The sequence below is a fragment of the Chrysemys picta genome, chromosome 1 (assembly GCF_011386835.1).
Source record: "Chrysemys picta bellii isolate R12L10 chromosome 1, ASM1138683v2, whole genome shotgun sequence".
In the NCBI taxonomy this organism is placed as follows: domain Eukaryota; kingdom Metazoa; phylum Chordata; order Testudines; family Emydidae; genus Chrysemys; species Chrysemys picta.
Window position 1 is genome coordinate 70,774,422 of NC_088791.1, and position 27,057 is coordinate 70,801,478.

The 27,057-nt window shown below is 38.8% G+C and overlaps 1 protein-coding gene across 29 annotated transcripts in view; it reads right to left on the reverse strand.

The window, feature by feature from the left end:
* Positions 1 to 876: 876 nt before the first annotated feature.
* Positions 877 to 27,057, reverse strand: part of OSBPL8 (oxysterol binding protein like 8) — a 198,998-nt gene continuing 172,817 nt past the window's right edge. For 16 of the 29 annotated variants that reach the window (XM_005310818.5, XM_065559307.1, XM_065559312.1 and 13 more), the window contains 14 exons: positions 26,243 to 26,480; positions 24,573 to 24,787; positions 22,862 to 22,943; positions 22,087 to 22,185; positions 20,661 to 20,757; positions 19,973 to 20,071; positions 18,197 to 18,294; positions 17,422 to 17,511; positions 13,943 to 14,079; positions 13,319 to 13,504; positions 11,582 to 11,669; positions 11,072 to 11,177; positions 10,298 to 10,403; positions 877 to 6,362 (listed from right to left, as the gene is read on the reverse strand). In XM_005310818.5, the coding sequence (XP_005310875.2) occupies positions 6,227 to 6,362; positions 10,298 to 10,403; positions 11,072 to 11,177; positions 11,582 to 11,669; positions 13,319 to 13,504; positions 13,943 to 14,079; positions 17,422 to 17,511; positions 18,197 to 18,294; positions 19,973 to 20,071; positions 20,661 to 20,757; positions 22,087 to 22,185; positions 22,862 to 22,943; positions 24,573 to 24,787; positions 26,243 to 26,480 (1,777 nt within the window). In that variant the 3' untranslated portion in view covers positions 877 to 6,226. The remainder of the gene's footprint in view (positions 6,363 to 10,297; positions 10,404 to 11,071; positions 11,178 to 11,581; positions 11,670 to 13,318; positions 13,505 to 13,942; positions 14,080 to 17,421; positions 17,512 to 18,196; positions 18,295 to 19,972; positions 20,072 to 20,660; positions 20,758 to 22,086; positions 22,186 to 22,861; positions 22,944 to 24,572; positions 24,788 to 26,242; positions 26,481 to 27,057) is intronic. The other 13 variants (XM_065559324.1, XM_065559286.1, XM_065559249.1 and 10 more) reach the window with 3 other exon arrangements.

Genomic DNA, 27,057 nt, shown 5'->3' on the forward strand with positions numbered 1-27,057 from the left:
CATTTATCACAGTCTGAATGAAATTTTAGTTTATACTGATTTTGCTAGTGCTTTTTATGTGGCCTATTGTAAAACTAGGCAAATATCTGGATGAGTTGATGTATCCCCTGGAGGACCTCTGCATACCCCCAGGGGCATGTATAACCCTGGTTGAGAACCAGCACACTATAGTACTTCTATACGGTGAATTGAAAAATACTATTTCCTTTTTTAAAATGCAAATATTTGTAATAAAAATAATATAAAGTGAGCACTGAATTCTGTATTCTGTGTTGTAATTGAAATCAGTGTATTTGAAAATGTAGAAAAACATCCAAAAATATTTATAATACATTTAAATTGGTATTCTATTATTAACAGTGCAATTAAAACTGTGAATAATTGCAATATTTTTTTAATCTTGTGATTAACGGTGATTATTTTAAAAAAGTATTTGACAGCCCTAATATATGTAAAATCACCGCAACATCTTAATACTAACCTTCACACCAAATCAGCAAACCCACCACAAAGTAGCCTGCTATTTAATTTATATTTGGTCTAATTACTTAAGTGCCAAGACATGCTCCCTGAGGAAATTTTAATCAAAATGAGAACATGATATCCTAGCAGCAGCAGAACAAATAAACAAACAGTACAAGTTAAATTGCCAGAGACCTCTTACCACAGTAAAACACCTACAATAGATACCCTAGGCAGACCAAATACTAAATCTGTAATCAGAAACCAGAAATAGAAACTAAATAAGGAGCAATGGAAACTCAGGGATAAATGCTTCTGTAACAAATTTGAAATGTTCCTCTCCGTACCATTCCTATCATCTGTTTAAATGTAGTGGTGTCAGACACACAAACATGACTCAGCATACGGTGCTTATGCTGTTGGTGACATCTCTTTATTCTATTCATTAGTCATACAAAACTATTGACCAGTGGAAGTGCTTTAATTTACAAATGGCCATTTAACAAAATGTTGAACTCAGATGTACATTTAAGCATGCAATATGGTCACAACTTGTGGATCTTTCTAAAGAATTCATAGTAGTTCTTATAACACTACATGGAGCATGTTTTTTTTTAAATAACCTGTGCAATACTATACTAAAGCAATTTTAACATGATATATGCAGAAACAAAACATACAGGAATAAAGGATTTTCCCCCATATAAATATTTTAGTACATACATTCACATTCATTTTTGTCATGGGATCTGGCTCTTTACATATTCTGTGAATTGGATTAATGAAACACTGGTCCTATACAGCTTTTGTATAACAGTCCATTTTCAATTTTCTAAAAAAATGTAACAGTACAAAAATTCAAACAATATGTAACATAATAAAAAGTGAATAAAAATGTGCTAGTCTGAATTACCTGAAGTTCTGAAACTAGAGAAAAATGAAGAATTAGATAATAGTGGCAAGCTATGTATTTTAAAGAGCACTTTCCCCATGCAGTTAAGTATACCTTTGGTTTGTAGTTTGTACAAAATGGCTAGATAATTAAAAAGGTATACATGCTTAAGGGGAAGATTTTCAAGACACACAAATGGGAGTTGGGTGCCTTGTTGCCCTTTGTGCCCTTGAAAATCTCTCCTCCCCCCAATTTTTTCTTTGTATCAGTTAATTTCTCGATTAAATTTAGTCAAGTACAAAGTGAAGCCAAAATAATCTGTCTGTGATGTTAAGCTTTTATTATGGCTATTTCTTTAATATCACAAACAAAGCACTGCAGCTTCATTGTACAGAAGACCAAAAAAGCCAAGACCAGACACACTGCTCACTAGCTAGAAATTCTAGAAAACTGAAATAGAAGTGGAAGGATGGATTTTTTATAGTGATTTCAAAAATCTGACGAAGGGAGAAAGATAGTTTTCAAAAACATAGCCCCCACAAAAGGTCAGTTGTATGTATGGCACAAATTTGACAAGTCTTCTTTATACACCTCAAAACAGTGTGAAATCCATCAAGAAGGCACTGTTTACAATACTCAGAAATATCTGACTATTTTCAATGATGTCCAAAGAGTTCAGGATATATTTGAAATACAATGATTAGTCAAACTTTCATAAGAGTACAGCATTCTTGTTTACAAAAAGAAAACTAAGTGATGAAATAATGGCCTTTAAGAAAAACTACCACCAATTTATGCTAGACAAATATACTGAATCCAAATTTTGTTTCATTAACGTTAAACTGACAAGAAGGATTTCCCAAAGGCACAGAAGGGCATTGAACTGTAAAAATCCATGAAACATCTTACAAGACAACAATAAGATGAAGTTTTCAGGATTTAATTTGGAGGGGGGGGGGGGAAGACATGCTGTACCCTTATAAATAATGCAAACTATTTTTAAAATAACCAACATATGAAATACAAGAAACATTATCTATTGCTGGAACTATGCTCTTCACATGACGCTTACTTTCTTTGTAGGTCAATTATACCTAACTACAGTAGTTAAGTGGCAAATTAAAGGCTTAGAGTGCATTTTAAAAAACAATCAAAAAACACATGGCAACAACCATCAGTTCAGAATATTTCCTAATTCCTGTACAAGAAAAAAAAAATAAAGAATCTAATCAAGTGAGAAAACAAGTGCTCTGTTTTAAATATTAAAAACTAGCAGGAGGCCACTGCCTTCAGATATCTGCAAACTGTACAAGCAGAGTTTTTATGACTATGTGCAGAAAACTGATAATCTTTTGTAAAGAATATTTCAAGATCGACTACACATCGTGGCTAAATATGAAGTTATTTATGTATTAAGAAAAGGCTTTACAAACCAGGCCTGTAATCAACCTTACCCTAAAAATCAGGCAATAAATTCCTTTTTCTGCTCACATAAGGAAATTACATACAAAGAAGAGCAAAATAGGAATTATCAGGCTTTCAGTGCATGTGCTTTTTAGAATACGAGTAATAAATACACCTAAGAGCAGACCTGTTGCTTTACTTTTTCATTAAAAAATTTCATGAAGTACTCTTGCCTCTTGGGACAGGAATTAAACCAACAGCTCTTATATCTTAGATAGTCAGGCTCTAAAAACATATTGAGAGAGGAGAAAAAAACAACCTTTCATGTAAATAAGGGCATTTTGTCTAGCTCCATCTTATTTAAGTATATGCATATGCAAAACACAAGAGTTGAAGTGGGCAGGATCTCAAATATGGAATATATGGTGTGCACACATGTATTCTGATATGGGCCAAAACACCGTCAGCTAGCGATTACAATATTTTGACCTATACAATGGCAGCATGAGTATAAATATGCAGTTCTATACACGCTTGCAAATCAATACTAAATTGCAAATCAATACTAAATTTAAAGTCAGTTTAAAAATATATCCGTAAAGGGCTTCTCCTTAACTGCCCTTGAAAAAAAAAAAAAAAAGTTAAAAGCCATAAATACTGAGCAAGATGGACATTTTTAACAAACATTCCTTTTAAATTTAGATAAGTTATTACCAAATATGAGGTTCAACACATAAAAACTGTAGAAATATCTCAGGGATCTAATATTACTGCCCAAATTCTCGGGGTAGTGCTAGTTAGCTCTCACATTTGCCTATGTATTATCATGTGTTCCTGTCATGTATAGCACAAATTATACGAGTATACCAACTACATTGCAGGTCTTGGAACAGATCTGCATAAGAGATCTCTCTATGTGAGTGGTGTAATGACAATCTCTTGAATGCTGGCAGTGTCAAATCAGTATTACAACATTCTATTTTCATCTTTTAACCTACCCTTTATGTTATGACTGCTAACATTTTATATATGGCTGCCACCTTTAGTTTCTATTAGGAACTTACTGTGTTGAACTATCTCCTCTCTACAGTAAAGCTCTTTCTATATTTTACAATTTTAATCACAAGGTATAACATTATAGTGTTCCAACCAAGTTACAAGAATTTGGTTGTGCCTGTGTACACAACACCGGTCTATATTATAGTCATGTTAAAGAACAGTGCTGTAGAGCAGTGCTTCTCAAAGCCGGTCCGCTGCTTGTTCAGGGAAAGCCCCTGGTGGTCTGGGCTGGTTTGTTTACCTGCTGCGTCCGCAGGTTCGGCCGATCTCGGCTCCCACTGGCCATGGTTCGATGCTCCAGGCCAATGGGGCTGCAGGAAGAAGTGTGGGCCGAGGGATGTGCTGGCTGCCCTTCCTGCAGCCTCCATTGGCCTGGAGCGGCAAACCGCGGCCAGTGGGAGCCGTGATCGGCCGAACCTGCGTACGCGGCAGGTAAACAAACCGGCCTGGACCACCAGGGGCTTTCCCTGAACAAGCGGTGGCCCGACTTTGAGAAGCACTGCTGTAGAGAATGGTTCAAGACAAAACTATATTATGACAAAGGGGGTGGGGAATTACCAAATTTAAGCAGGATGCTTAAAGAGTAAAATTTGTCTCCTGTGTGGGGGCAATAAAGGACTGGGGAAAATTGTATGTTAGGGACACAGGAAGATAAAAGCTGGTTAGACAAAGCACAAATCTAACTACATTTTACTTGCATTAACATTGGATGAGACTGGTAGAGCACAGGACTCTCAGCCCAAGGGAAGGTGACTTTAAAACACCATTGCATCCTGCCAGTCACAGGTTATTCTAGGGGCTGGAGAGGCCCACGGTGTTACCTAGAGAGCCCTGGGGCCTGTTTAAGTTAGGACATTCCTGAAAGGCTGCCGCATCAGCCACTGCACTGCCCAGAATCTCTGCAGTGCTGTGGCTCTACCCCCTACATGCCAAGACTTGAGAGGGGCTTCTTGGAAAACAGCCTTATGGCTGTCTTCCACAGCGTATACACCAGGGAAGGTCTCCCCATCTAGAACTTGGGATTCTAGAGCCCCTTTTAACTTGTGTGGATGGGTCAAAATGGGGGGAGGAGGGAGGGAGATCTCACCCTGTAAATGCTGGTACCTAAATTTAATTTTGCTTTAAAAAATTGGTTGTTTGGAAACACATCAATTCAGACCAAAAGCATGTTAGAATAAAAAGTCACATTTAAAATCCAAGTCCAACTTCTATATTATTAGTTTGTCCAATTGTGGAATATCAGGATGAGTTCCATGGTGTGTATATACTGCAATAAGGAGGAATTTAATGAAGATTTAGAGCTTCATCTTGCTCTTAAACAGCTAAGGTTTGTTGCTGTGTATTTTATAAAATTAGCAGTGGTAATCTAATAGCAGGACTGAACTCTTAGTTCTAAACTGCCTTTCATTTTGGAACTTAACATCAAGCCCTTCACACTTAACACAGCTTTGCATGTTAATATTTTTTTCTGAGTTACAGAAACACCAAATAAACCATTTGATAGCTGTAGTCTATTTTCTTCAACTTATTGGAAGTGCCCACACAATTTAATTCAAGTTTAGTAAACTGAGAAAAAATTAACTACATAGTTATAAATCTCTGACACATGGATTCATAATGGAAATGTTGGTGGACCATTAACATAGTAGTCATTATGGGTTTCATAATTTCATAATTACAATTCATTCTTTGTACAACGTAAGACAGTGTTTTTAATAAAAGGTTTGAAGTGGCCAACCATGAAAATCGAGTGGTTTGTATATCACCACAATAATCTAGAATTAAAATATTGCCATATATTTAGAAAAACCTCCTCTCAAATCAGAGCATTAAAACACGAAGATTTCAGGTAAAGCCTTCAACTCTGTGTTGAGCCAATTCCTATTACTTATGGTGCTTACTAATGTATTTGTGTTGTTTGATCTGAAACATGTTTCACCATACAGTACTTTCAATAAAATAGTAAAGCTGGTTACTTCAGAAGTTATTTTGTTACAAAATTGTTAATTTAAGTTTGTTCTTTTCTCAGTTTATTTTTATCAATAGGCATTACATGTCCCCACTGAGAGGGGAACAGATTTCTGAATTTGAGTTTGACATTTTCTGTACTGAAATTTGTTAGTACAGCCTATGAGCTATTATAGATAGAAGGCTATTGTTGTGTTTGTGTGAGGCATACACAAAGAGCAAGAGTACTGGCACTTACACATTTCCCACTTCAACTGGCTAGGCAGGAATTCGACATATCTTGATCCATGTACGCATAAAGATTTGAGGGGAAGTTCTTTAAGTTTTAATTACAGGGCTCTTTTTGATAATATTGCATCATTTAAAGTCCAAACCAACTTAAAATATGGTCCCAGTAAGTATATGAGCATTCCAGTTCAAAGAGTCTTTTGTTCAGACCTTCTATTTGAACACAAAATTGATGATAAGTTGCACCAGAACCATGAGAAAAATAAAGACATAGTGCTTAAGCTGCAAGAAATTGTTTTCCAGTGGTGGTGAATTTGAAGTAACACGGTTCCGTAGAGCCATAATATCCCTATAAAATATAAAAAGAAACTCTCTTAAGTGGACATCAAGATGATTTAAACAGTTTCTTACATTATCTGACTTCTGTTAGGAACACCATGAAATATCAAGAGGCTATTTCTGTCACTTTTGGAGAAAAGGTTAATTGATGTAATTTTACTGGACTTTTAGATACACAATATCAAGACACCAACTCAACAACAACAACAACAAAAAGACCTCAAATGAGAAATAAAATGGCAGGAAACTAACATTTCTCATCCCAAACTCCTCATATTTGTTGAAGGCCTGGGAGTCTGCAAGTAAGAATACGGCAAAGCAGAAAGAGTCAGTATTGCATTTTCCTTCATGTTCAATGGATATTAGTCAACATATTCTCTTCAGTTAAACCAGGGTTTTTTTTATAGATTCACAGATTCTAGGACTGGAAGGGACCTTGAGAGGTCATCGAGTCCAGTCCCCTGCCCGCATGGTAGGACCAAATACTGTCTAGACCATCCCTGACAGACATTTATCTAACCTACTCTTAACTATCTCCAGAGATGGAGATTCCACAACTTCCCTAGGCAATTTATTCCAGTGTTTAACCACCCTGACAGTTAGGAACTTTTTCCTAATGTCCAACCTAGACTGCCCTTGCTGCAGTTTAAGCCCATTGCTTCTTGTTCTATCCTTAGAGGCTAAGGTGAACAAGTTTTCTTCCTCCTCCTTATGACACCCTTTTAGATACCTGAAAACTGCTATCATGTCCCCTCTCAGTCTTCAGCATGCGGCCCATCAGGGTAATCCGCTCGGGGGCCGTGAGACATTTTGTTTACATTGGCTGTCTGCAAGCATGGCCCCCCCGCAGCTCCCAGTGGCCGTGGTTCGCCGTTCCCAGCCAATTAGAGTGACCAGATGTCCCGATAAAATCGGGATTGTCCCAATATTTAACCCTTTGTCTCCCATCCCGATCAATGTACGATCGGGACGCCATTTGTCCAGATATTCAGGTAAGGAGGTGAGCGGGAGGGAGGTGCTGACTCCATGAGTGCTCCAGGGTTGGAGCACCCATGGGAAAAATTGCAACCAAGCTCCCCCCTCCTCACCTCCTTCTCCCTCCCTCCCCCCCAGTGCGCTGCATCCCCACTCCCCCCCACCCCCATGCTTCCTGCTGCCTAACAGCTGTTTGGTGGTGCTTAGCGTTTTCCAGGAAGGAGGGAGGGGGGAGGAGCAGGTACCCAGCGCACTCAGGGGAGGAGGTGGAGAAGAGGCAGGGGCAGGGCCTTGGGGAAGGGGGTGGAATGGGGGCAGGGCGAGGGCGGTGCAGGAGCGGGAAGAGGCAGGGGTGGGCGAGCACCCACCTGGCAGAGGGGAAGTCGGCGCCGTAGGGGTGAGTGGCGGGCGGGGGTGAAGAGGCAAGCGGCAGGCAAGCAGTGGGTGGGGGACTGAGGAGGGACAGGGGATGAAGAAAGGCGCAGTGGGAAGGCGAGACCTGGGGCAGAGTGGGGATGGAGCCTGGGAGGAGCGGGGGTGGACTGTGGGTGGGGCTGATGGTACTCCAATGTGTCCCGATATTTTAGCGTAGTGATCTGGTCACCCTACGGCCAATGGGAGCTGCAGGAAGCAGCGGCCAGCATGTCCCTGTGGCAGTCAGTCAATGTAAACAAAATGTCTCGCGGCCCGCCAATGGATTACCCTGATGGGCCACGTACTGAAGGTTGCCAACCCCTAAGTTAAACAATGCAAACCCTGTTTTGTAGTTGGCTATTGAGGGTAGCAGAAAAAAAAAAAAAGTAGGTCAATCTCAAAGTAATGCATACACAAACTATTAGAAAAACACAACTGTTTTAATCCCAATGTCCGCAAAGCAGTCTGTAACTTTATGTTGATGTACAACATATTTCAAACACCTGCATATAACAACTGAAAATCAATAATCTTCCAGTTACCAATATGCAACGGTGTAGTGTGAAGGCAATTAAGATCAGGTTAATTCTAAAATTTCAGTTTTCCTCATTTATTATACATCCTACAATTTCTATCATTGTACCATTGCTGAACTGTATTTAATGCAGCATCGAATCTGTGGAGTTTCTCTTTTGCAGCCAAGAAACACATTATATAAAGGGGTGTTTATAAATTTATGAATAGAGATAAAATTTATTGTTTAAAATTAAAAAAGCCTTGTAACTAGGATCATAGAACAATGAGGTCGTTTTCTTGATTTGGCAGAAAAATTCAAAAATCGGTGGAAATTTAAGTACATTTCTTCAACATACATGACAATTCTAGGTGACTTGTGTAGTAAATAGGGTTGCTAACCCTCCAGGATTGTCGTGGAGTCTCCAAGAATTAAAGATTAATCTTTAATTAAAGATTATGCCATGTGATGAAACCTCCAGGAATGCATCCAACCAAAATTGGCAACCGTAGTAGTAAGTTATCTGCTAATAAGTAGCTTTAAAGAAATGACTATTTCAGTCTATTTTTTTTATTATCGTTTTTTAAATGCCTCTCTCCCTCGTTGAGCTCTTTCATTCCCACTTAAATTAACAGCTATCTCCATATCGTCTCTCCCTGAGTAAACTTCAAGTCCCCAGAGAGCTTTTGCCTTTCTCTTCCTGCAATAACTTTACACTGAAGTCCAACAAGTAAATAAATCTCAATATTTGTTTGGACATTTAGGACCCAATCATGAATAAGATGCATGCAGTTGGGCTCCCGAGCGCTCTCTTAACTATTTCACTACTGGTTATTTTAGTAAACATACTGACATTTAAACAGTCATCCTTCGGTTTCATAGTTAATATGCTAATAAGAAGAATTAGGCAAAATCCTTCTGCAGTATCATAAAAACAACATTGCATTGGTTCACGTATGGAAGAGGTAGAAACTTTAAAAAAATACCCCAGAAAACAATGGAAATACTAAAAAAATCCAGTGACCCAAAATTTGTGCTATATATGGAATTCCCATGGTATTTATTTCCAGTAAACCTACTTGTAATTTGACAAACATACAGTGAAGGTGATCTGCATTAATCACTGTATTTATCCAGTTTCTGAATCGGAGATGAAGTAATCAGGCTTGTTAGAGCAGTGTAGCGGGGCAGTAACCCCGCTCCTGCCCTGAAGGGCTTAAAACAGCCCTGGGAGAGGGCTGTGGTAGGGGAAAATGTGGGCTGATTGGGGAAATAGCTGCAGCTGGCCCTTATAAGAGGGCAGTGGACTGGGGAGTAGAGTCTCTCTCTGCTTTCAAAGAAAGAGAGAGAGGGAGGGAGGGGCCTGGCTGCTGGGAAGCTCAGGGTACTTAGAGTAAGGCAGGGCTGGGGAAAGGCCAGAGGGGCTGGCAACTCCCCAGGCTGCAGAGCCTTGTCCAAGGCCCCATAGAGGTACTGGGTTGCAGAGAAAGGCAGCAAGTCCCAAACCCCCTTGCCTGTGATGAGTGGCTTATACTGCAGTCTGCCCCAGGGAGCGGGGGCTAGTTGGTGACTGGCAGTAGCCTACGACTGAGGCGAGGTGGGGATAGGGGGTGGGGGTTCCCCGGGGAGGGGATACCCCGAGACTGAGGGGTGTACTGCCAGGGGGCAGCATCCCGGATAACAGGGCACCCGAGTCCTGGGAGGGACACGGGGGGCCAACCAGCAGCGGGACACCGGCCTGCAGAGGGTGCTCCGGATGCTGGAAATGCTAATTCCCGGAGATGACCAGCAGGCGGCGCCGCAGGGGTGAGTCCCGCATCGCTACCATTTTCTTTGAACTATTCCAGAGTATATTATACAAAGCAGGATTAATGACAAGAACAATAAACATGTCAATTTTTAGGAGAAGTTTCTGTTTTGAAGTATTTATATTTAAACCAGTGAAGTGAAAAATAAATAACAGTTTATATTCCTAGCTTATTTTAAACAGAACAAGCCTGATACACTAAAATCTATTTTAAAATATTATCATTGAATACTACCTCTTAATGTCTTCTTGTGTTTCTTTTATAGATTCAATGGCACTTTGTAGTTCACCAAGGTCTGCCCCCTTCTTTCTGATTCTTGTATTATGCTTTAGTAGTTGTGCTATGAAGATATGCCAGACAGATGCAATAGGTTAGAATGACTAATTTATCCAAATCTAAACTCCTTTAATCCTACAATAAAACTACTTAGAAAACAGTTAGGTGAAATTCTCCAATTTGAGGTCCTGCTGAAAGCTTTGTTCCAGTCACTTATATCCCAGGAAGCCCACAACTGAAGTGTTTAATCTTTTTTCAACTGAGTACAGAAGTTTTAAGATTATAAACAGTGCCAACAATTATTTACACATTTCATTCTTACATAAGCCTATTGAGCTATATATTTAAATAGTTGCTTTCTTAATGCAGAGACTAATCCTTTTGTTTACAAGTGAACAAACACAGTATTTGTACCACAGGTACTAACTATAGTAGTAAAGCCTACTTAAATTACAGCCCTATGTTTATAAACGTAGGAAAGTTTCAGATATCTCACTAGTAACACCATGGGCCACTTGCTTTTCTTGTGCTATGCATTTTTTGTCTTTTTATGAAGTCACGTAGTAATGCACTAGTACTGTAACTTATCATATTCCAATAGTTATTTTATACCACAAATATCTTGGGATAATAAAGAATAGGAAAGTAAATGCATGACTGTACTGTAGCAGTGCTCAGTCTAACTGAACAGAAAAACAATGAAATTTGCTGAACAGATGCAGCTTATCCTACCTTCACTTCCAGAGGAGTCCTGGTTATCAGGTTCTGGGGAAGAGAATCCACACTCTCCTTTCTTCGACTGACTGGTTGGCTTTCGTTTTATTTTTGGAACACTAACCTGCAATTCACACACGTAATACTTATCTGCACAGAATCAAACATTCTGATGAAAAAGCTGTTGTTCCATTATAATAATGGCTGTGTGTTAGAAGCTTGAGTTAATATTTGAAAATGATATCCTAGAGGTTTTGGAGGGTTTAGATTAGATTAATTAAAATAAGTGTGGATTTTTTTTGTAAGTGGAATTAAGGTAATGTAACTTTCAATACCTATCCAATTACATCAGTTTTCCTACATAGCCAACAGCAGGAGAGCGAGAGGCTAGGGGCTGACTGGACTACACCTTTGTAGGACACGGGTGAAGAACCACTCTAGTGCTTTGTGAATTCTAGATTTATAACTTGACATTTGCCAGTGTCTGACCTCATGTTTACTGAGAAGAATTACAAAGCCGGAACGTACCATTGGTGTCCGATGCCTGACTTTTGTTTGGATGGCACCATCTTTTTCAAACTGTATCATATCATTCAGTGGATCCCATGGTCTGGTTCTACACAGAAACAGAATGAACACAGTGTTACTGTATAACACATCAGAGGCATTTTCATTTTCCTGTTAAGTTGAGGAAAGCTTTCAAGCAAATATTTTGAGTGAAAGGTGTTAGTATGACATCCAAAAGATTCAGAACTCCCCACAAGATAAGTATAGAACGGGAATAAATGATGTAAGCCTCTTCATATTACCTGCTGATGTGCCTCACCTCTGATTTGGAGGGATTATACACCCAAAGATGATATGATAACTCAGTCTCCATGCACAGGTCAGTCCCTACCCTGGCTATTGAGAATGCCAGCCAGAGTATCACTCAATTTTGATAGGTACTGGCATAACAAAAATGCTAAGACTGAGCTATGTAAAGATTTCCTGACATGTTACATAAACATAAACCGGGGAAGAAAAATCTTGTTATTTTCTCTTTGAAAGAGCAACGGAAAACACTAGTTTATATGGTGTGTAGAAAATTTTAAGGCTATTTTTGTCAGTTGTGAAAATTTGTTATGTACAATAGAGTTCACTGTAAGGTATATAGCTCTGGAACCAACTGTCAGCACAAAGCTAGATATAACATTGGTTTCAGCACTACTACATTCTTATATGGCTGTAATATCCCTGGATATTTTACTTTTTCCCCTTTTTAGTACAAATTAATACTTCAATTGAAAAAGGAACAAAAGACTCTGCTGGCTGATCCTGTGGTAACTGTTACTGGTAAAAGGCTCAATTCTGCCACTGCTCTTCTTGCTGAACTCCTTGTAAGTCAGTGGGAATTGAGGATGTGGATCAATGCCAAGACTGGACTCAAGTTTCACATTTGTTTGTATACTTGCAGAGTTACCCCTCCACCTTCTGATGCATGGAACCACCATAAGCCTTTAACAGTGAGCTACTCAGTGTGTGTTACACTTGTCAGGAGAAGAGAGCTGTGTGGACCCATCCACGTGGCAACTGTGTTTTTGGAGCCTGTCAGTGTTAGTCACCTTTACCAATAACAAGTTATATGATGCAGTTTATGTCCAAACAGCTTTTCTGCTATTTCAGCTACATTTTCAAGTTCACATTTACCAGGCTGCACAATTGTGCATCAGCCCATTCTGGGAAAATCTGGATAGTCTACATTGCCTAAGAAGGCAAGTGTTCAGAGAACAAGCCCACAGAACACAACCAGCAGCAAGTGGGGCAATGCATTCCAGGATGTTATACGCATAAAGAACTAGGAAGATGACACCAGCCAAACTGATTACACAGGAATAGTTAGGGGGTCTCATCCACTTGTCAAAAAAGCATGCTGAACTAGTTTAAGAAGAAAAAAAAACACAAGCCAGTCTGTCCCTCTATTAGCAGCAAATTATTACTATCAGGTACAGTTACTTAACTGAACATCAGCCATGTCTTGCATAGATACTAACTACATCCAAAGCCAACCCCATGCCGTTTACACAGTAAGTTTAATGTTGTAGTGTGGATATGGCTTTAGGTGAATAGAGATTTAAGACTACTCAATACCAGTTGGACAAGTGTGAACTCATCCACATTTTCATGTTCTTTCAATCCTGAAACTATAAAACAAGTTCTCTACGTAACACCACCTTTAAATATGTAGAATAGTTTAAACTGTAAGCAAAACACTCCACCACTCACTCTGCATATTTGTAGTGCCATTCCCCTGTGATTGAATCCTGTTCAAACAGTTTGCAGGTCCAATCTTCACCCTTCAGTTTCCTTTCTTTGGCAGCCTTTCTCTGAGCATCCTCCAGAACACATTTCTCATTAGTAGCTTCTGTCTGATCTTTGTTGGTTATAGCTCGAGTCACCTGTTGCCAAAGTCTAGCAAATTAATGTAATAAGGGTGAAAGAATCAAAATTAGGATGACAGAAATAACTACAAATATTGCTTTGACAGAGGTAAAATGAGATTGATGATCAATTTATAAAGATACTATTTACTGCATTATTGTGTTTGCCAGTTTTATTTTATTCACGTTTTCCTACATTGGAACTTCTGTAAATAAGGTTGCATTTAAAGGTGTTATTTCTCTCAATTTTACAGACTGGGAATCTGAAGCACAGAGAAGGTAAGTGACTTGCTCAAGTTCACAAAGATAAGTTTTCAGGATAATCAGAATTAAAATCCAAATCATCTCGAAATCCTAAGCTTTAACCAATAGGCCATGCTCTCTTCCATATTTTATTTGTCAAACAGCATATATGCTCTCCTTTATGTAATTAACTAAAAGAAAAGGAGCTAATAGTTCATGAACTTACTTCTCTGACTCAAAGTCATCTTGCTCGTCAAATTTCACTGTGTATCTTGTTAATCTGCGCTGCCTGATCTCAGATGTTGGATTCCAGAAGGTCTCTGAAACATCTGTCTTTTTGTCGCTAATAATAATTTCACTGTCCTGTAAAGTTTAACATTTATAATTACTTTATTTACCAAAAATTGTAGCAGTCTTAAACAAAGCCAGAGAGAACAAGTCTGAGGAACAGACACCCTGGATACAGCACTTTTTGCAACTGAAGAATTTGTTATTCTCTTTTGACACACCTGGTTGGTAATGCTCAAAAGTCATAGTTCAAAAACAGATTTCCTTGCCTCTGCTACTACTACTAACTTAGATTATCAAATGTGTGAGGCAATTTCAGTCAGGTTTTGATGCTCTACATAGCACAATCATAGAATCGTAGAATATTAGGGTTGGAAGAGACCTCGGGAGATCATCTAGTCCAATCCCCTGCTCAAAGCAGGACCAACACCAACTAAATCATCCCAGCCAGGGCTTTGTCAAGCCGGGCCTTAAAAACTTCTAAGGATGGAGATTCCACCACCTCCCTAGATAACCCATTCCAGTGCTTCACCACCCTCCTAGTGAAATAGTGTTTCCTAATATCCAATCTAGACCTCCCCCACTGCAATTGAGACCATTGCTTCTTGTTCTGTCATCTGCCACCACTGAGAACAGCCTAGTTCCATTTTCTTTGGAACCCCCCTTCAGGTAGTTGAAGGCTACTATCAAATCCCCCCTCACTCTTCTCTTCTGCAGACTAAATAACCCCAGTTCCCTCAGCCTCTCCTCATAAATCATGTGCCCCAGACCCCTCATCATTTTTGTTGCCCTCTGCTGGACTCTCTCCAATTTGTCCACATCCTTTCTGTAGTAGAGGGACCAAACTGGACGCAATACTCCAGGTGTGGCCTCACCAGTGCCGAATAGAGGGAAATAATCACTTCCCTCGATCTGCTGGCAATTCTCCTACTAATACAGATATGCCGTTGGCCTTCTTGGCAATAAGGGCACACTGCTGACTCATATCCAGCTTCTAGTCCACTGTAGTCCCCAGGTTCTTTTCTGCAGAACTGCTGCTTAGCCAGTCGGTCCCCAGCCTGTAGCGGTGCATGGGATTCTTCCTTCCTAAGTGCAGGGCTCTGCCCTTGTCCTTGTTGAACCTCAGATTTCTTTTGGCCCAATCCTCCAATTCATCTAGGTCACTCTGGACCCTATCCCTACCCTCCTGTTTGGTGTCATCTGCAAACTTGCTGAGGGTACAATTAATCCCATCATCCAGATCATTAATAAAGATGTTGAACAAAACCGGTCCCAGGACCGGCCCCTGGGGCACTCCGCTTGATACCGGCTGCCAGCTAGACATTGAGCTGTTGATCACTACCCATTGAGCCCAATGATCTAGCCAGCTTTTTATCCACCTTATAGTCCATTCATCCAATCTATACTTCTTTAACTTGCTAGTAAGAATACTGTGGGAGACCATATCAAAAGCTCTCCTAAAGTCAAGATATATCACATCCACTGCTTTCCCCATATCCACAGACCAGTTATCTCATCACAGAAGGCAATCAGGTTGGTCAGGCATGACTTGCCCTTGGTGAATCCATGTTGACTGTTCCTGATCACCTTCCCTCTCCTCCAAGTGCTTCAAAATGGATTCCTTGGGGACCTGCTCCATGATTTTGTCAGGGACTGAAGTGAGGCTGACCGGTCTGTAATTCCCCAGGTTCTCTTTCTTCCCTTTTTAAAATATGGGTGCTATATTTGCCTTAATGAAGATATTGAACAGAACCAGACCCAGAACTGATCCCTGAGGGACCCCATTCGTTATGCCCTTCCCACCTTGACTGTGAACCACAGATAACTACTCTCTGGAAATGGTTTTCCAACTAGTTTTGCACCCACATTATAGTAGCTCCATCTAGGTTGAATTTCCCTAGTTTGTTTATGAATACAGTGTACAGTGCTTACTTTAGATTATTTTTATTACAAACATTTGCACTGTAAAAATGAAACAAAATAAATAGTATTTTTCAATTAGTCTCATACAAGTACTTTAGTGCTTTCTCTTTTTCATGAAAGTGCAAATTACAAATATAGAATTATTGTTTTTATGGCTGTCAAACCCAGTTAATGCAAGCGATTAACACAAAACAAATTAATGCATTTTTTAAAAATGAGAATTAATTGCACACCTCTGTTTTGACCCTCTTCACATACTGTACTTCATCATTTAGTGGAAATTGGCACAATTCTACTGTGTTCTCATAATCTGGAGTGATTAACTATCAGCAAAAATTAATGGAGCAAAGCAGCAAAAGTTCAGGTCTTTTGAATAGGAAGTTTATTTTTAAAAAACTTCCGGATGGTTCTCTGGATAAAAAGTTATCTGTAGCTGAGTTCCAATACCATTAAAGTACTTCAAGTCTGCAGTAGCACCTATGTGCTAAAACATGCTTTCGCCTCCAGTTCTTGTGCTATAGATAACCCACCAATAGCAAATGAATCCTGCCAGTCGCGACAGAGTATGCTTCCAGAGTTTCAGGATCACTACAAGACCAAAGATCAAACAAAGTACTTGTATGAGGTAAATTTAAAAATATTATTTCTTTTATCTTTTTTTACACTGCAAATATTTGTAATCAAAATAGTAATATAAAGTGAGCACTGTACCACTTTGTCTTATGCATTGTAATTGAAATCAATATATTTGAAAATGTAGAAAAACATCCAAAATATTTACAATAAATTAAAATTGGTATTCTAACAGTGCAATTAAAACTGCAATTAATCACAACTTTTTTTAATCTTGCCATTAATTGCGATTATTTTTTTTTAGTAATTTGACAGCCCATATGTATATTTTTGAAAGCTGACTACTTACCGGAGTCCCTACTAGCTATCTGTGATAGGACGACCTGTCCTGAGCACCCTCCTGCAGCAGGCCTCAGCACAACAGTTGTGTCTGCCTCAGTTTCTCCTTTCAGAGTCCCCAGTAACTCCATGCCAGGCTCTTACCTCAATTCCCTTTCCCCTCCCGCCCCCATTTTAGTTCCCTTAGTTTGTATTACATTATATATGGATATAATGTCTTTGTGTATATGCCATATATGCCACCAATTTCTTTTCTTCAGGAACATTGTATGTCACTCACAAATGCACTACCACCCTTTTCGTCCAACTCTGCCCCTTTCAGAAGTACATAAAGTAACGAAAACAAGAGCGTCATTTAAAATCAGCATTATCTAAATTCCAGAGACATTCCTGAGAGTTGAGTATATATGTAAGATATCTATTATCATGAGCCACCTCTTTATAAATGCCAGTGTTTACAGCCAAAATGAAGTAGCTTTATATTTAGGTGAATTTACAACAAATTTGAAGGATGAGTGCTATTTACTTGTCATTACTAGCAAAACAGAAATAGTTTATTTTATAGACGCATTCATTACTCACCCAGTGGCCCTCCAAAGTAGCCAGAACTTCTTTGCCCAGTTTAATTTTCCCTGATATTTGATTAACACTGTCATTGTTGCCCAAAAATGGCTACAAAACAAAATGAAAAATGTTAATTTTTTAGTGAGAGATAATGCTAGAGTAAAGTTAAACATTAGGACAAAAACATGTAATTACAAAATCTCTGGTGTGACAGCCAAAATTACTTTAAAATAACCTGTCGCATGGCTATCTAATCCAAGAGTTAAGGCTCAGCCCATGACATCTTGTTCAGTCATCTCTTCATTTCTAAAAAGCTATGCTGAAACAGTTTTATTAACATAAGGACTATTGGTCAAAACATTGGCATGATCCCTGACTGATCTAAAGGGTCAGATGTCTCTTGAATTTTACTTGGGCAGAGAAAAAGGATTTTGAGATATTTAAACCAAAGTGTCATCCGTTAGACTCAACCAACAGCACTGTATCAGTGTGATGGTGCACTGCTAAGGTCAGAGCCCAAGTCCCAGCAAAGGGCCCAGGTCCTGACCTTTGGACCCAGAAGAGTATTCTACCTAATGATGCTGTTCCTTTTAGTACTGTAATCACTTGTGTTGTGATTAGCTTGACTAACATAGCTTGATATACAACAATTAGCATAAAGAAACTATACATTTTCCAAGAAAAGAGTTAAATCAGTACCAACTCTGAAAACCTGATTAGTGCCCTGGTAAGAGCTACATCCATTTTTCTATTATCTTAATTCCACTCGTGTCCACATACAGAGCCCTCTTACCTTTAGTTTGAATTCAATTGTTGCACTGTATCCAGTTTTCTCACATGCAATGTTGACAGTTCCCCCAAGCTCTAAAGTCATTGTGCCATAAAGAATTCCTGCAGGAAAACAGAACTTGTTTTACATAACATGCAAACAGAGTTCCCCCACAACACCCATTTGCTTTCTATTGATAACTGAGCAAGATACACACAAGTGCTAAATTCTTATTAACCCCCCCCCCCCCCAAAAAAAAAAAAAAAACCCCTTAGAATGAATGTTTATTGGTGCCAGGTGGAAAAAGGAATAGCCAAGAGAGCCAGTTTATCTTCTCTTCAGGGGATCTCTCCTAATCATGAGTATGTGCAGCCCCTTACTCTGTGGATACATTACATAATATATTTTATATATGTTTGTCCCAAAACCACACAAAAGTTCTTCCCTTTCTGGCATGAAATAAGTTTTAAAAAATCTCCTGGAAAGAAGTGAAAAGAGCATAGCTAAGCTTTCCAAAATCCAGCTAACTGGAGCTAATTCTGTTTACACTATTCTGCTGCAATGCAACGTCTTACACGCAAGTGGCAGCATTTATGGCAGACACTTGGCCAGTCTCTGCCAGAGAATATATGTATTGGAATAAGCAGCAAATTGTGTTAAAATTAGTCCCATTTGAATGCAAGTGTTTTGTACTGTTTCTCATCACCACAACACCCAGCACCTGTCCAAATAGCTTAATAAAAAGCACTCACTTCCCAGAGAGTGAAATGATTACAGGCAAATGGACACTAGCCCACTGTATTCAAATCATATATACACCCTTGGCTATTAGACTTTTGATATTCACCAATGGGAACACCAACATTTTTAAATTCATTGACAATGTTAGCCATGACAAATGGTTCATTCTCAACTATTTTGGGGAGTCTCAAAGGGATCTTTTAGTTCCAGCTAAGCAGCTAAACCACGAGTTCAATACTTAAGCTGAACAGCATCCCCTTCCTCCCCGCGCCCGCAGTGTTGCACTGCATTGTATCTTGTGATCACAAGCTGAAGGGCTGGTTTAACAGTGAAAGAAGGAAGTGAAATCTGGCTGAATTAAGATGGTGTGTGAGCACATTTTTGTACATATGGTTGGTAAGTATTTGAACAAAACGCACAAACACTTCAGCCACAGCAAGAAGTATAATTTCTTATGTTCCCTGATAAGACCAAGTTCAGAAAAAAAATCTAGAAGAGGGTAAAAAGCAGAATAGTAATTAGGTACCCCTTTTAAAAAACTGGTTTAAAATATTAAGATCTCCAGGAGGTAGCAATGGTGTCGCTTGATTGGTTGGTTCCTTAAAAAAAAAAAAAAATAGTCCCAAGCCCTTGACTTCATTAATTACTTTTACTGCAATTCCAGGTGGCTTTACATATTTTTGTCATTAAAGCCACATGATTTTCTTCAAAATTTACAACAAAAATACAGCATTAACTAGGCGTCCCTCCACACAAGTGTACTTGCTCTATTAACAGATGTGGAAGCATAGAATTAGAGAACCATCAAAGTTATGCATGAGAGACAAGGTGGGTGAGATAATATCTTTTATTGGACCAACTTCTGCCGGTGAGAGAGAAACTTTCGAGCCAGAGAGCTCTTCTTCAGGTCTGGAAGAACCTGGATATAATAATGTTTTGCGTGTTCAGACAACTTCACTTTAGAGTAGATTCTCTCTAACTCAAGCCTATCTACGCTTATGATAACATCTAATTTTGTAACATTTCCACCTTTTGAATAAGGAAAAAAAACAAAACTACCTTTACAGTGTGCATATGGCATGGTCATTACATAATCTTCTCCCCTATTCAGGAACATTAGTCGACCGTCTCCATCCAATATGGCAGATAATGAATTCCCTGAAAGACAAGGAAACCAAATTACACTATGTATTTTTCAAAGCCAATGGACAATAGGCAGCATTTCCCAGTAAGTGAGCAATAGATTAAAGAGACTGGGTCATCCTCTGTTGCATTCTGTCCTTACAGAGAAGCCCATATGCTGTAGAGTATCCCCTTTACAAAATATAGCATCTATACCAAAGCCATGAACAGAGCACTTTTATTTGGAGGAAGGAGATGTCAATAACTGACTTGATTCTTAATGTTTTGTAAATGATGCTTAAAGTTTTTAAAGCAAAGTTTCTCTGTTTAAATAATCCTTAGAATTTTAGGCACTCCTTGCATTTATTTAATAAAAACATCTAATTGCATTTCCAACTTGTTATAGATTCCTTGTGCAATAATACAGTAGAACCTAGTTTTATCGAGCCTCCATTACCCGTCACTCCATATTTACCGAACCACCAGCCACCTGGGGCTGGCAGTGGGAGCCCCAGCCAACCATTCTCTGGTTTATCTGGATTTCTGGTTATCTGATCTGGCCCCGATCCCTATTAGATTGGATAATTGGGGCTCCATTGTATATAAAAAAGCATAAAGAACTTACCATAGAACTTGGATTTGGCTAGGATACTACCACTAAGGCAAAACCCATCCTTTCGGTTGCTAACATAGAAGGCAGATACTGGGGGGTGATGAGACACCTGTTGAATGCAACAAAATTGAACACAAGCAGCTGAAGTGTTGGAATAATTTTTGTTCTAATAAGTGAGCTACAGAGAGTACATATCAAAAGTGCACGTGGATTTAAAATTCAAAGAAAGGCATCTATAGGAAATGTTCATAGATAGAAGTCAGGACATATTTAAAAATATACTCCGATCAAACAAAGTCAACATCCTTACTGAATTCAAGGTGTAACTAGAAAACTTCAAATGCTAAACTATTACAAAGAAATCTCTTGTATAACCACCTACGTCTAGTAAAAATCCAGAGTACCATTAAAGACCAAGTTTGTCAGCAGAACTTCTTGAATACTTTTCACGTACTTAGCACTGTTTGTCCCTTGCGAGTACCACTACCCAGTAGTAATTAATCTCAAAGCCTAGAACACATGTATTGTCTCACTAGCTGGAATCATGCATTTGCCTGGTCTGAGTGTCCTAGTTCCCAGATTTTCCACCTCAGCTTGGACCAGAAGTACCATATGCTTGGATTTTCCTGGCCTACTGACTGCAGTTGTTTTACTGCCTCCTCTGCCAAGTTCCAGAGCTAACTGCCATTTTATTTTTCAGAAAGAGAAGCTAGTAGATTAGAGGTTACTTAATAGTACTGTCTCGCTACAGCCCCACTGTAAGAGACGGGTGCCTAGCCACATGGCCAAGGAACTATTTTTGAGTAGCAGTTAGGAATATGTGCACAATTCCTCAATCCCAACATTCCAGGGGTACAAATATGCCAGTTCTTCTACCCATCCCTTAGGGTTTCTAAAGGCACAGAGGGAAACTATTTGTGGCTGGGCTCTGAGACAGAGGATGAACATGCCAGTAATACATTCACAGACAAAATGTATTGCTGATGAATAACCCTTTTTCTCCTCCATGATACTGCCACAGAGCCCCTATAGGAGACTAACACTGACTTCCCTGAGAAGATGACCTAAGAAACACTATTATTTGAACAATGAGTGAAACTCTGTCCCTCCACTCCCAAAATCAGCATCTGCTCTTGATGTAGTGTTCAGACACTTAGTAATTCATGTAGCAGCCATTCCCCTAAGCAAATAGGCATTCAAACAAGGACATCAAATCATTTCTTAAATACTGATTCAGCAAGATACTGAGCCAGTATTAAGGAGCCCTGGGACTATTCATATATTACGCAAAAATGTTAAGTACCTTGCCAAATTGGGGTCACTATGACTATACAGAATATCATTATTTTATCTGTTCTACAAAGCAAAGCAAAAAACCAACTAACTGATGGCATATATTAAAAAGTCAGATTAATAGCAAAACCTATTTTGCCAATACCTGTTCAGCAATATAGAAAGTCTTGCTGTTTGTCCTGGGATGAATCCACATGCAGCGGAAAGTCTCACCAAGTATAGGATTGTATGGTTTCTTTAGTCCCTGAATAGAAACATTGGAGATTTCAATCAGACAATATAATCACAGAAAATGCAAAACAGTTTACAGAAAATGGAATTAGCACTATCAAATGTAAAGGAAAAAAGAGCAGAGGACACTAGAATATACTCTAAGAGTGTCCAACTTTGAAGATAACCCCATGAATTCTGGGGGACAAAGAATAGAAACAGGTACTCATTAGTACTTCAGAGATCCTTTCTCATTCTGTGTACATTTTATGATGGGGGATAGAGCAGTAGAGCTATTGTGGGAAAACTATTTTAATCACTCATCTCCATCTCTCTGAAATTAAGCAGAGGCAAGCTGTGTGTCATTCAATACTCCTCCCATCAGCACTGCTAGAAAGAAGTGTTAAGAAGCAAGTAGGGGGCCAAGTATAAAATACTAAAAATGTTGCTATCTAATCCTGGTCGTAATTTCCTACTGAGATTGATGTTCCTCACTGAGAGCATGACTATCAAGAATATAGGAACTGCCCAATTTAGCTGAAAATGCATATTGCAACATTCACTGCCAAAAATGTGCATTAAGTGCAGTCCATTTCAACCCTGGTTTGAGTCCAAATATAAGAGACAGCTTCATATTTGTCTATATTACTTTTAAAATAACTAAACATTAAGATCATCCTTTAATAGCAGAGGAAGATGCCAAGGGTTACCTTTGGCTTTTTGTAGAATCCTGACAAATACCATTTCACTACTTTCTTCATACGATTGTAAGCATTCTCTTCAAGAGCAGCCCTATAACACACGACAGAGTTACTGGATTAAAGATAAAACTGAAATAGACACATCATAGATCTTCTATCATTATTATCTACTATCAGCATATTATAACTTACATTGATATGTATTATAATATATTATCTATTGACCAGAAAATAGATCTTGTAACATGTTTTTGAATTAGTACACATGGGAAATTTAAAGTCACGCCTATATTTTAAGTATATATGTATCAAATAATTTTATCAGATCCACTGGTAACTGAATGGACATAGTTAGAAAGTACTCAGAATAAGGGTAAAGAATGTCTTTTGGCATACAGTTGACCAAGAAGCTGCCAAATTAAAAAAAAAAAGTCATGCTTCTTAAAGATTTGTCAGTATTACCAAGAGACTGCTTCCCAAATATCTCACTGGAAACTTTTCCTACTATAGATGGGGAGATACTGCTGCTAGTCAGACTAGTGAGATCCAAGGAGAAAGTTATCAACACTGAGTCCCAATAAGCTTCTTGAATACAAGAAAATGCACATTTTATGATCAAAAAGCTTGGTTTGATTCTTGAAATTCAGCTAAATATTCTGTTTTCCTTTATGGACTTTTGTTCCTTTCTAATATAGTTTAATACTGTAGACAGATGTTGATCCAGATATTGATCCATGTGATGTAATCCCCATTTTAGAACTGTGAGCTGAGGGGTGAAAACATTTCTAGGGTGAAGTAGAGCCCTTTTTGTATTTATTATTAAATATTGGTCAAAACAATAAAGTAACAAGAAAATCTAGTCTTGAGAACAGACTGGCGAACTGTTGGCTCTTGAGAGAATTGTGTGTTTCCCCCACTTAAAAGCCAAAGGTCATCGGGGAAACTATTTCTTTTGCAAAGCCAATTATGTCCAATTCTGGGCAGCATGGCCATTGCAAAGATATAGTACTTAGGCCCATGCACCGCAAAATCTTTTCCATTCAATTCTCCAATCTGGGAAGACTGCTTTAGAAATTCACAGAACTCTAAGTTGAAGTGAAGCATTCCATTTTAGGTCCTTCTTATTCCTTTTGGTTCTCAGATAAATCAAGTGAATTCATCTAGGCCAATGGTTCTCAACCTGCGGTCCACGGGCCGCTTGTGGCCCAATCAGCACAGAGCTGCGGCCCATGTGACATCCTCAGGGCCATACAGGTAGTATTGGATGCGGCCCACAATGGTAAATAGGTTCAGAACCACTGATCTAGGCCCCCATATAGCTAACAAAATACTTTAATTGGACTACTTAAATTGTATTGTTTTGTAGATAGTTAGGAAATTAAGTTTCCTTTGCCTTCACTAACTAGCTCTTAACTTCTTATAGCATAGGAAAACAGATGTTTCCAAAGGTCCCTATCCGCTGGTTCTAGTAGCACTAACAAGCACATTTGTCTGTCAGAGTTATCATCAATTTCTGACCAGGATACTGTGCCTTTGAAATGTACTTTATAAGCTTTAGGAATAAGCCAAGGAAATCCCACAACACGGTGTTTAATACATTGTTAGATGAGCAGACATTCAGCATTCTCTGTTTCAGTTTAACCGGGATGGATAGAAAACCTTGCAAAGCCATTTCACTATTTAATAAAATTTATTTTTAAAGTAAAAAGAATTAACTCACTCAGACAAGAAGTCTGCATGATAGTAGTAATCAGAGAGTTTGTCCAAGAAAGAACGAGGTTCCAAGATAAACGTAGGCAGTACAACCTTGGAGAGGTCCATTCCTGGACGGACTTGTTTCAACAGCATCCAGATCAGGCTTTTGTTCTCCTCTGACACTGTTTCTGTTTGACAAGCCTCCCCTGCCTTCCACCAGGAAAAAATGTTGTTGAAAAACTAGAAACACAGTAACAGTTCAACATATCCTATGAAAAAAAACTACACACATTTAGGACAAACAATAAGTTAGGTTTAGGATACATGGTGGCTAACCAACTACCTGCAGGAGTATGGGAACTAGCCCCATTAGAGGCATTCTGAAAAGTTTAATATATGCTACCTGATTAACACAGCATATCAGATATGCTATCTAGTATTTATTTTTTAGGAATTAGGTTTGCCCCAATAATTATATTACATTTTATATCAAGAGAGCCCTCTAGATGGGACCATGGTCGGAAGCCTGTTCCTTTCCCAGCCATCAATTATGTGTTTCCCTTTTCTCTCACATGCAGTGAATGTACCAGCCAGGGACCATTGGTTACATTAATCAATTTCTCATTTTGAATGCTGATGAAGAATCTGCCATTTCACCTCCACCCTTTGATATGTCCAGCACTCTTCCATATGCCTCCCTCCCTCTAGCAGCAGCAAGAGGACGCTCTCTCTCCCCCATCTACACATCTCCAGATGACACTCTGCTAGACTAGGAGAAGAAAAGGGAGATATTTCTCCTTTCCAGAGAGTTTCAGGAAATGAAACCAGGATTTTAGAAGAAGCTACCTTATTTCCAATTTAAAAACAAACAAACAAAAACTAGTAGTGGGTTTTGTCTAAAAAAAGTTCAAATATCTTTGGAGAAGAAATCGGTAACAGCAGCATTAACGTAGGCTAGAAATTAACATCATCTGACATCTTATTCATTCCCTGCTGCTGCTGCTATTAAAAAAAAAGTCTCTAGCAGTGAAAAGCCACAAGAGGGAGGCTCAAACAAGTCAGATTCAGAGTGTTACTATTTCAAATAGCACTGGTGATTTTTTTATGGTGACTGCTACTTTTTAATCACACAAATGCTCAGGACCTCAAATGCAGGTGGAGCTTTGCCATGCAGAAACTATGTCAGAGTCAGATCAACTTAAATTTGTTAAATGACAGAAGGCAACAAAAGCAACCTCTGAGCCCTGCAAATTTTGTGGCTACTGGCTTCTCTGATTAAGGGGGAAACTAGAATGTAAAGAAACCTCTTTACTTCATTTAATAACTAAGTTTCTTGCCCTTTTCCTTGAGGAGAGAGCCTTGAAACCAAGCTAATGTAAACCAATCACTAATAATGAAAGGACAAGCAGCTGGACTCCACTTCTGCTGCAGGAGGCAATTTCTGTGTAAAATCAGTCCCTTTAATTTGGGGAGTATTCCAAAGTCCCTTGCTCAGCCACATGACTAGTGGTGAACAGGAATCTGTTAAATAGAGGGGCATGAGGGGGAGCAGTCACACTTTCACAAGTCTCCTTAAACTACTAAATCCAACACTGCAAGGCAACTTTCCAATGACATTCAATTTGACTTCTAAAACTCTTAAGTCAATTTGCTATCTGGAAATAAGGTAAATACTACTACGAGTACATTATTTACCTCTCCAAGTTCTTCATGAATCTGTTCCATATAGGTAGTTTCCCTGATAAGTTCAACAGGTTCTGGATCAACGTAAGAGTCATCCTGTCGCTCTGATGTGTCAGTGTCACTTTCTTCACTTTTCCCCAGACCATCATTATCAGACTCATCATGATCATGATCATTTTCCTTATCAGATTTGTCTGAGTACACATCTTGATCTTTAAAGTGATGCCTTTCAATTTCACTATCATTTAATCTACAACAAATAAACAAAAAATAAATCTAAAATGTTGTGATTGTCCCTCTCCTTCAAATCGTCCACCACTATGAATAACATCCTCATACCAGGAACTTACCTAATGCAGGACATTAGTGTCAATACCAATACCTGATAGCCATGTCAAATTGATAGCACTGCAATAAGAAAGAATCACAAGGAACAGCCTTCCTTGAAACTTTTATAGCAATCTGTTTAGAACTATGAAGCTCATTACCAACCCTACAACAATTTCGTCCTCATACACGTTTTACCTTACAACCCTCACTATTTTGTGTATAAACAATATGTATGATTGATTGCCTAACAGTGACCTAGCTACTTTTAATGGGTTTTAAAAGCTGTTTATATTTGTATGATACATACATGCATATACAGGTAGATCTATAGTCCAGTTAGCTTACATAGCTGAGATAACTGCATTTCAAAAAAGTGTCAAGTGTTGCAGTAGCTACTGCATAACTTTAAAAGAAAGGCCAAGGGAAGATTTTTGCAAAATTCTATGAAATACCATCTCACTAATGTTTCTCTGGGTAATAGCTGAGTGTCCAGCTGG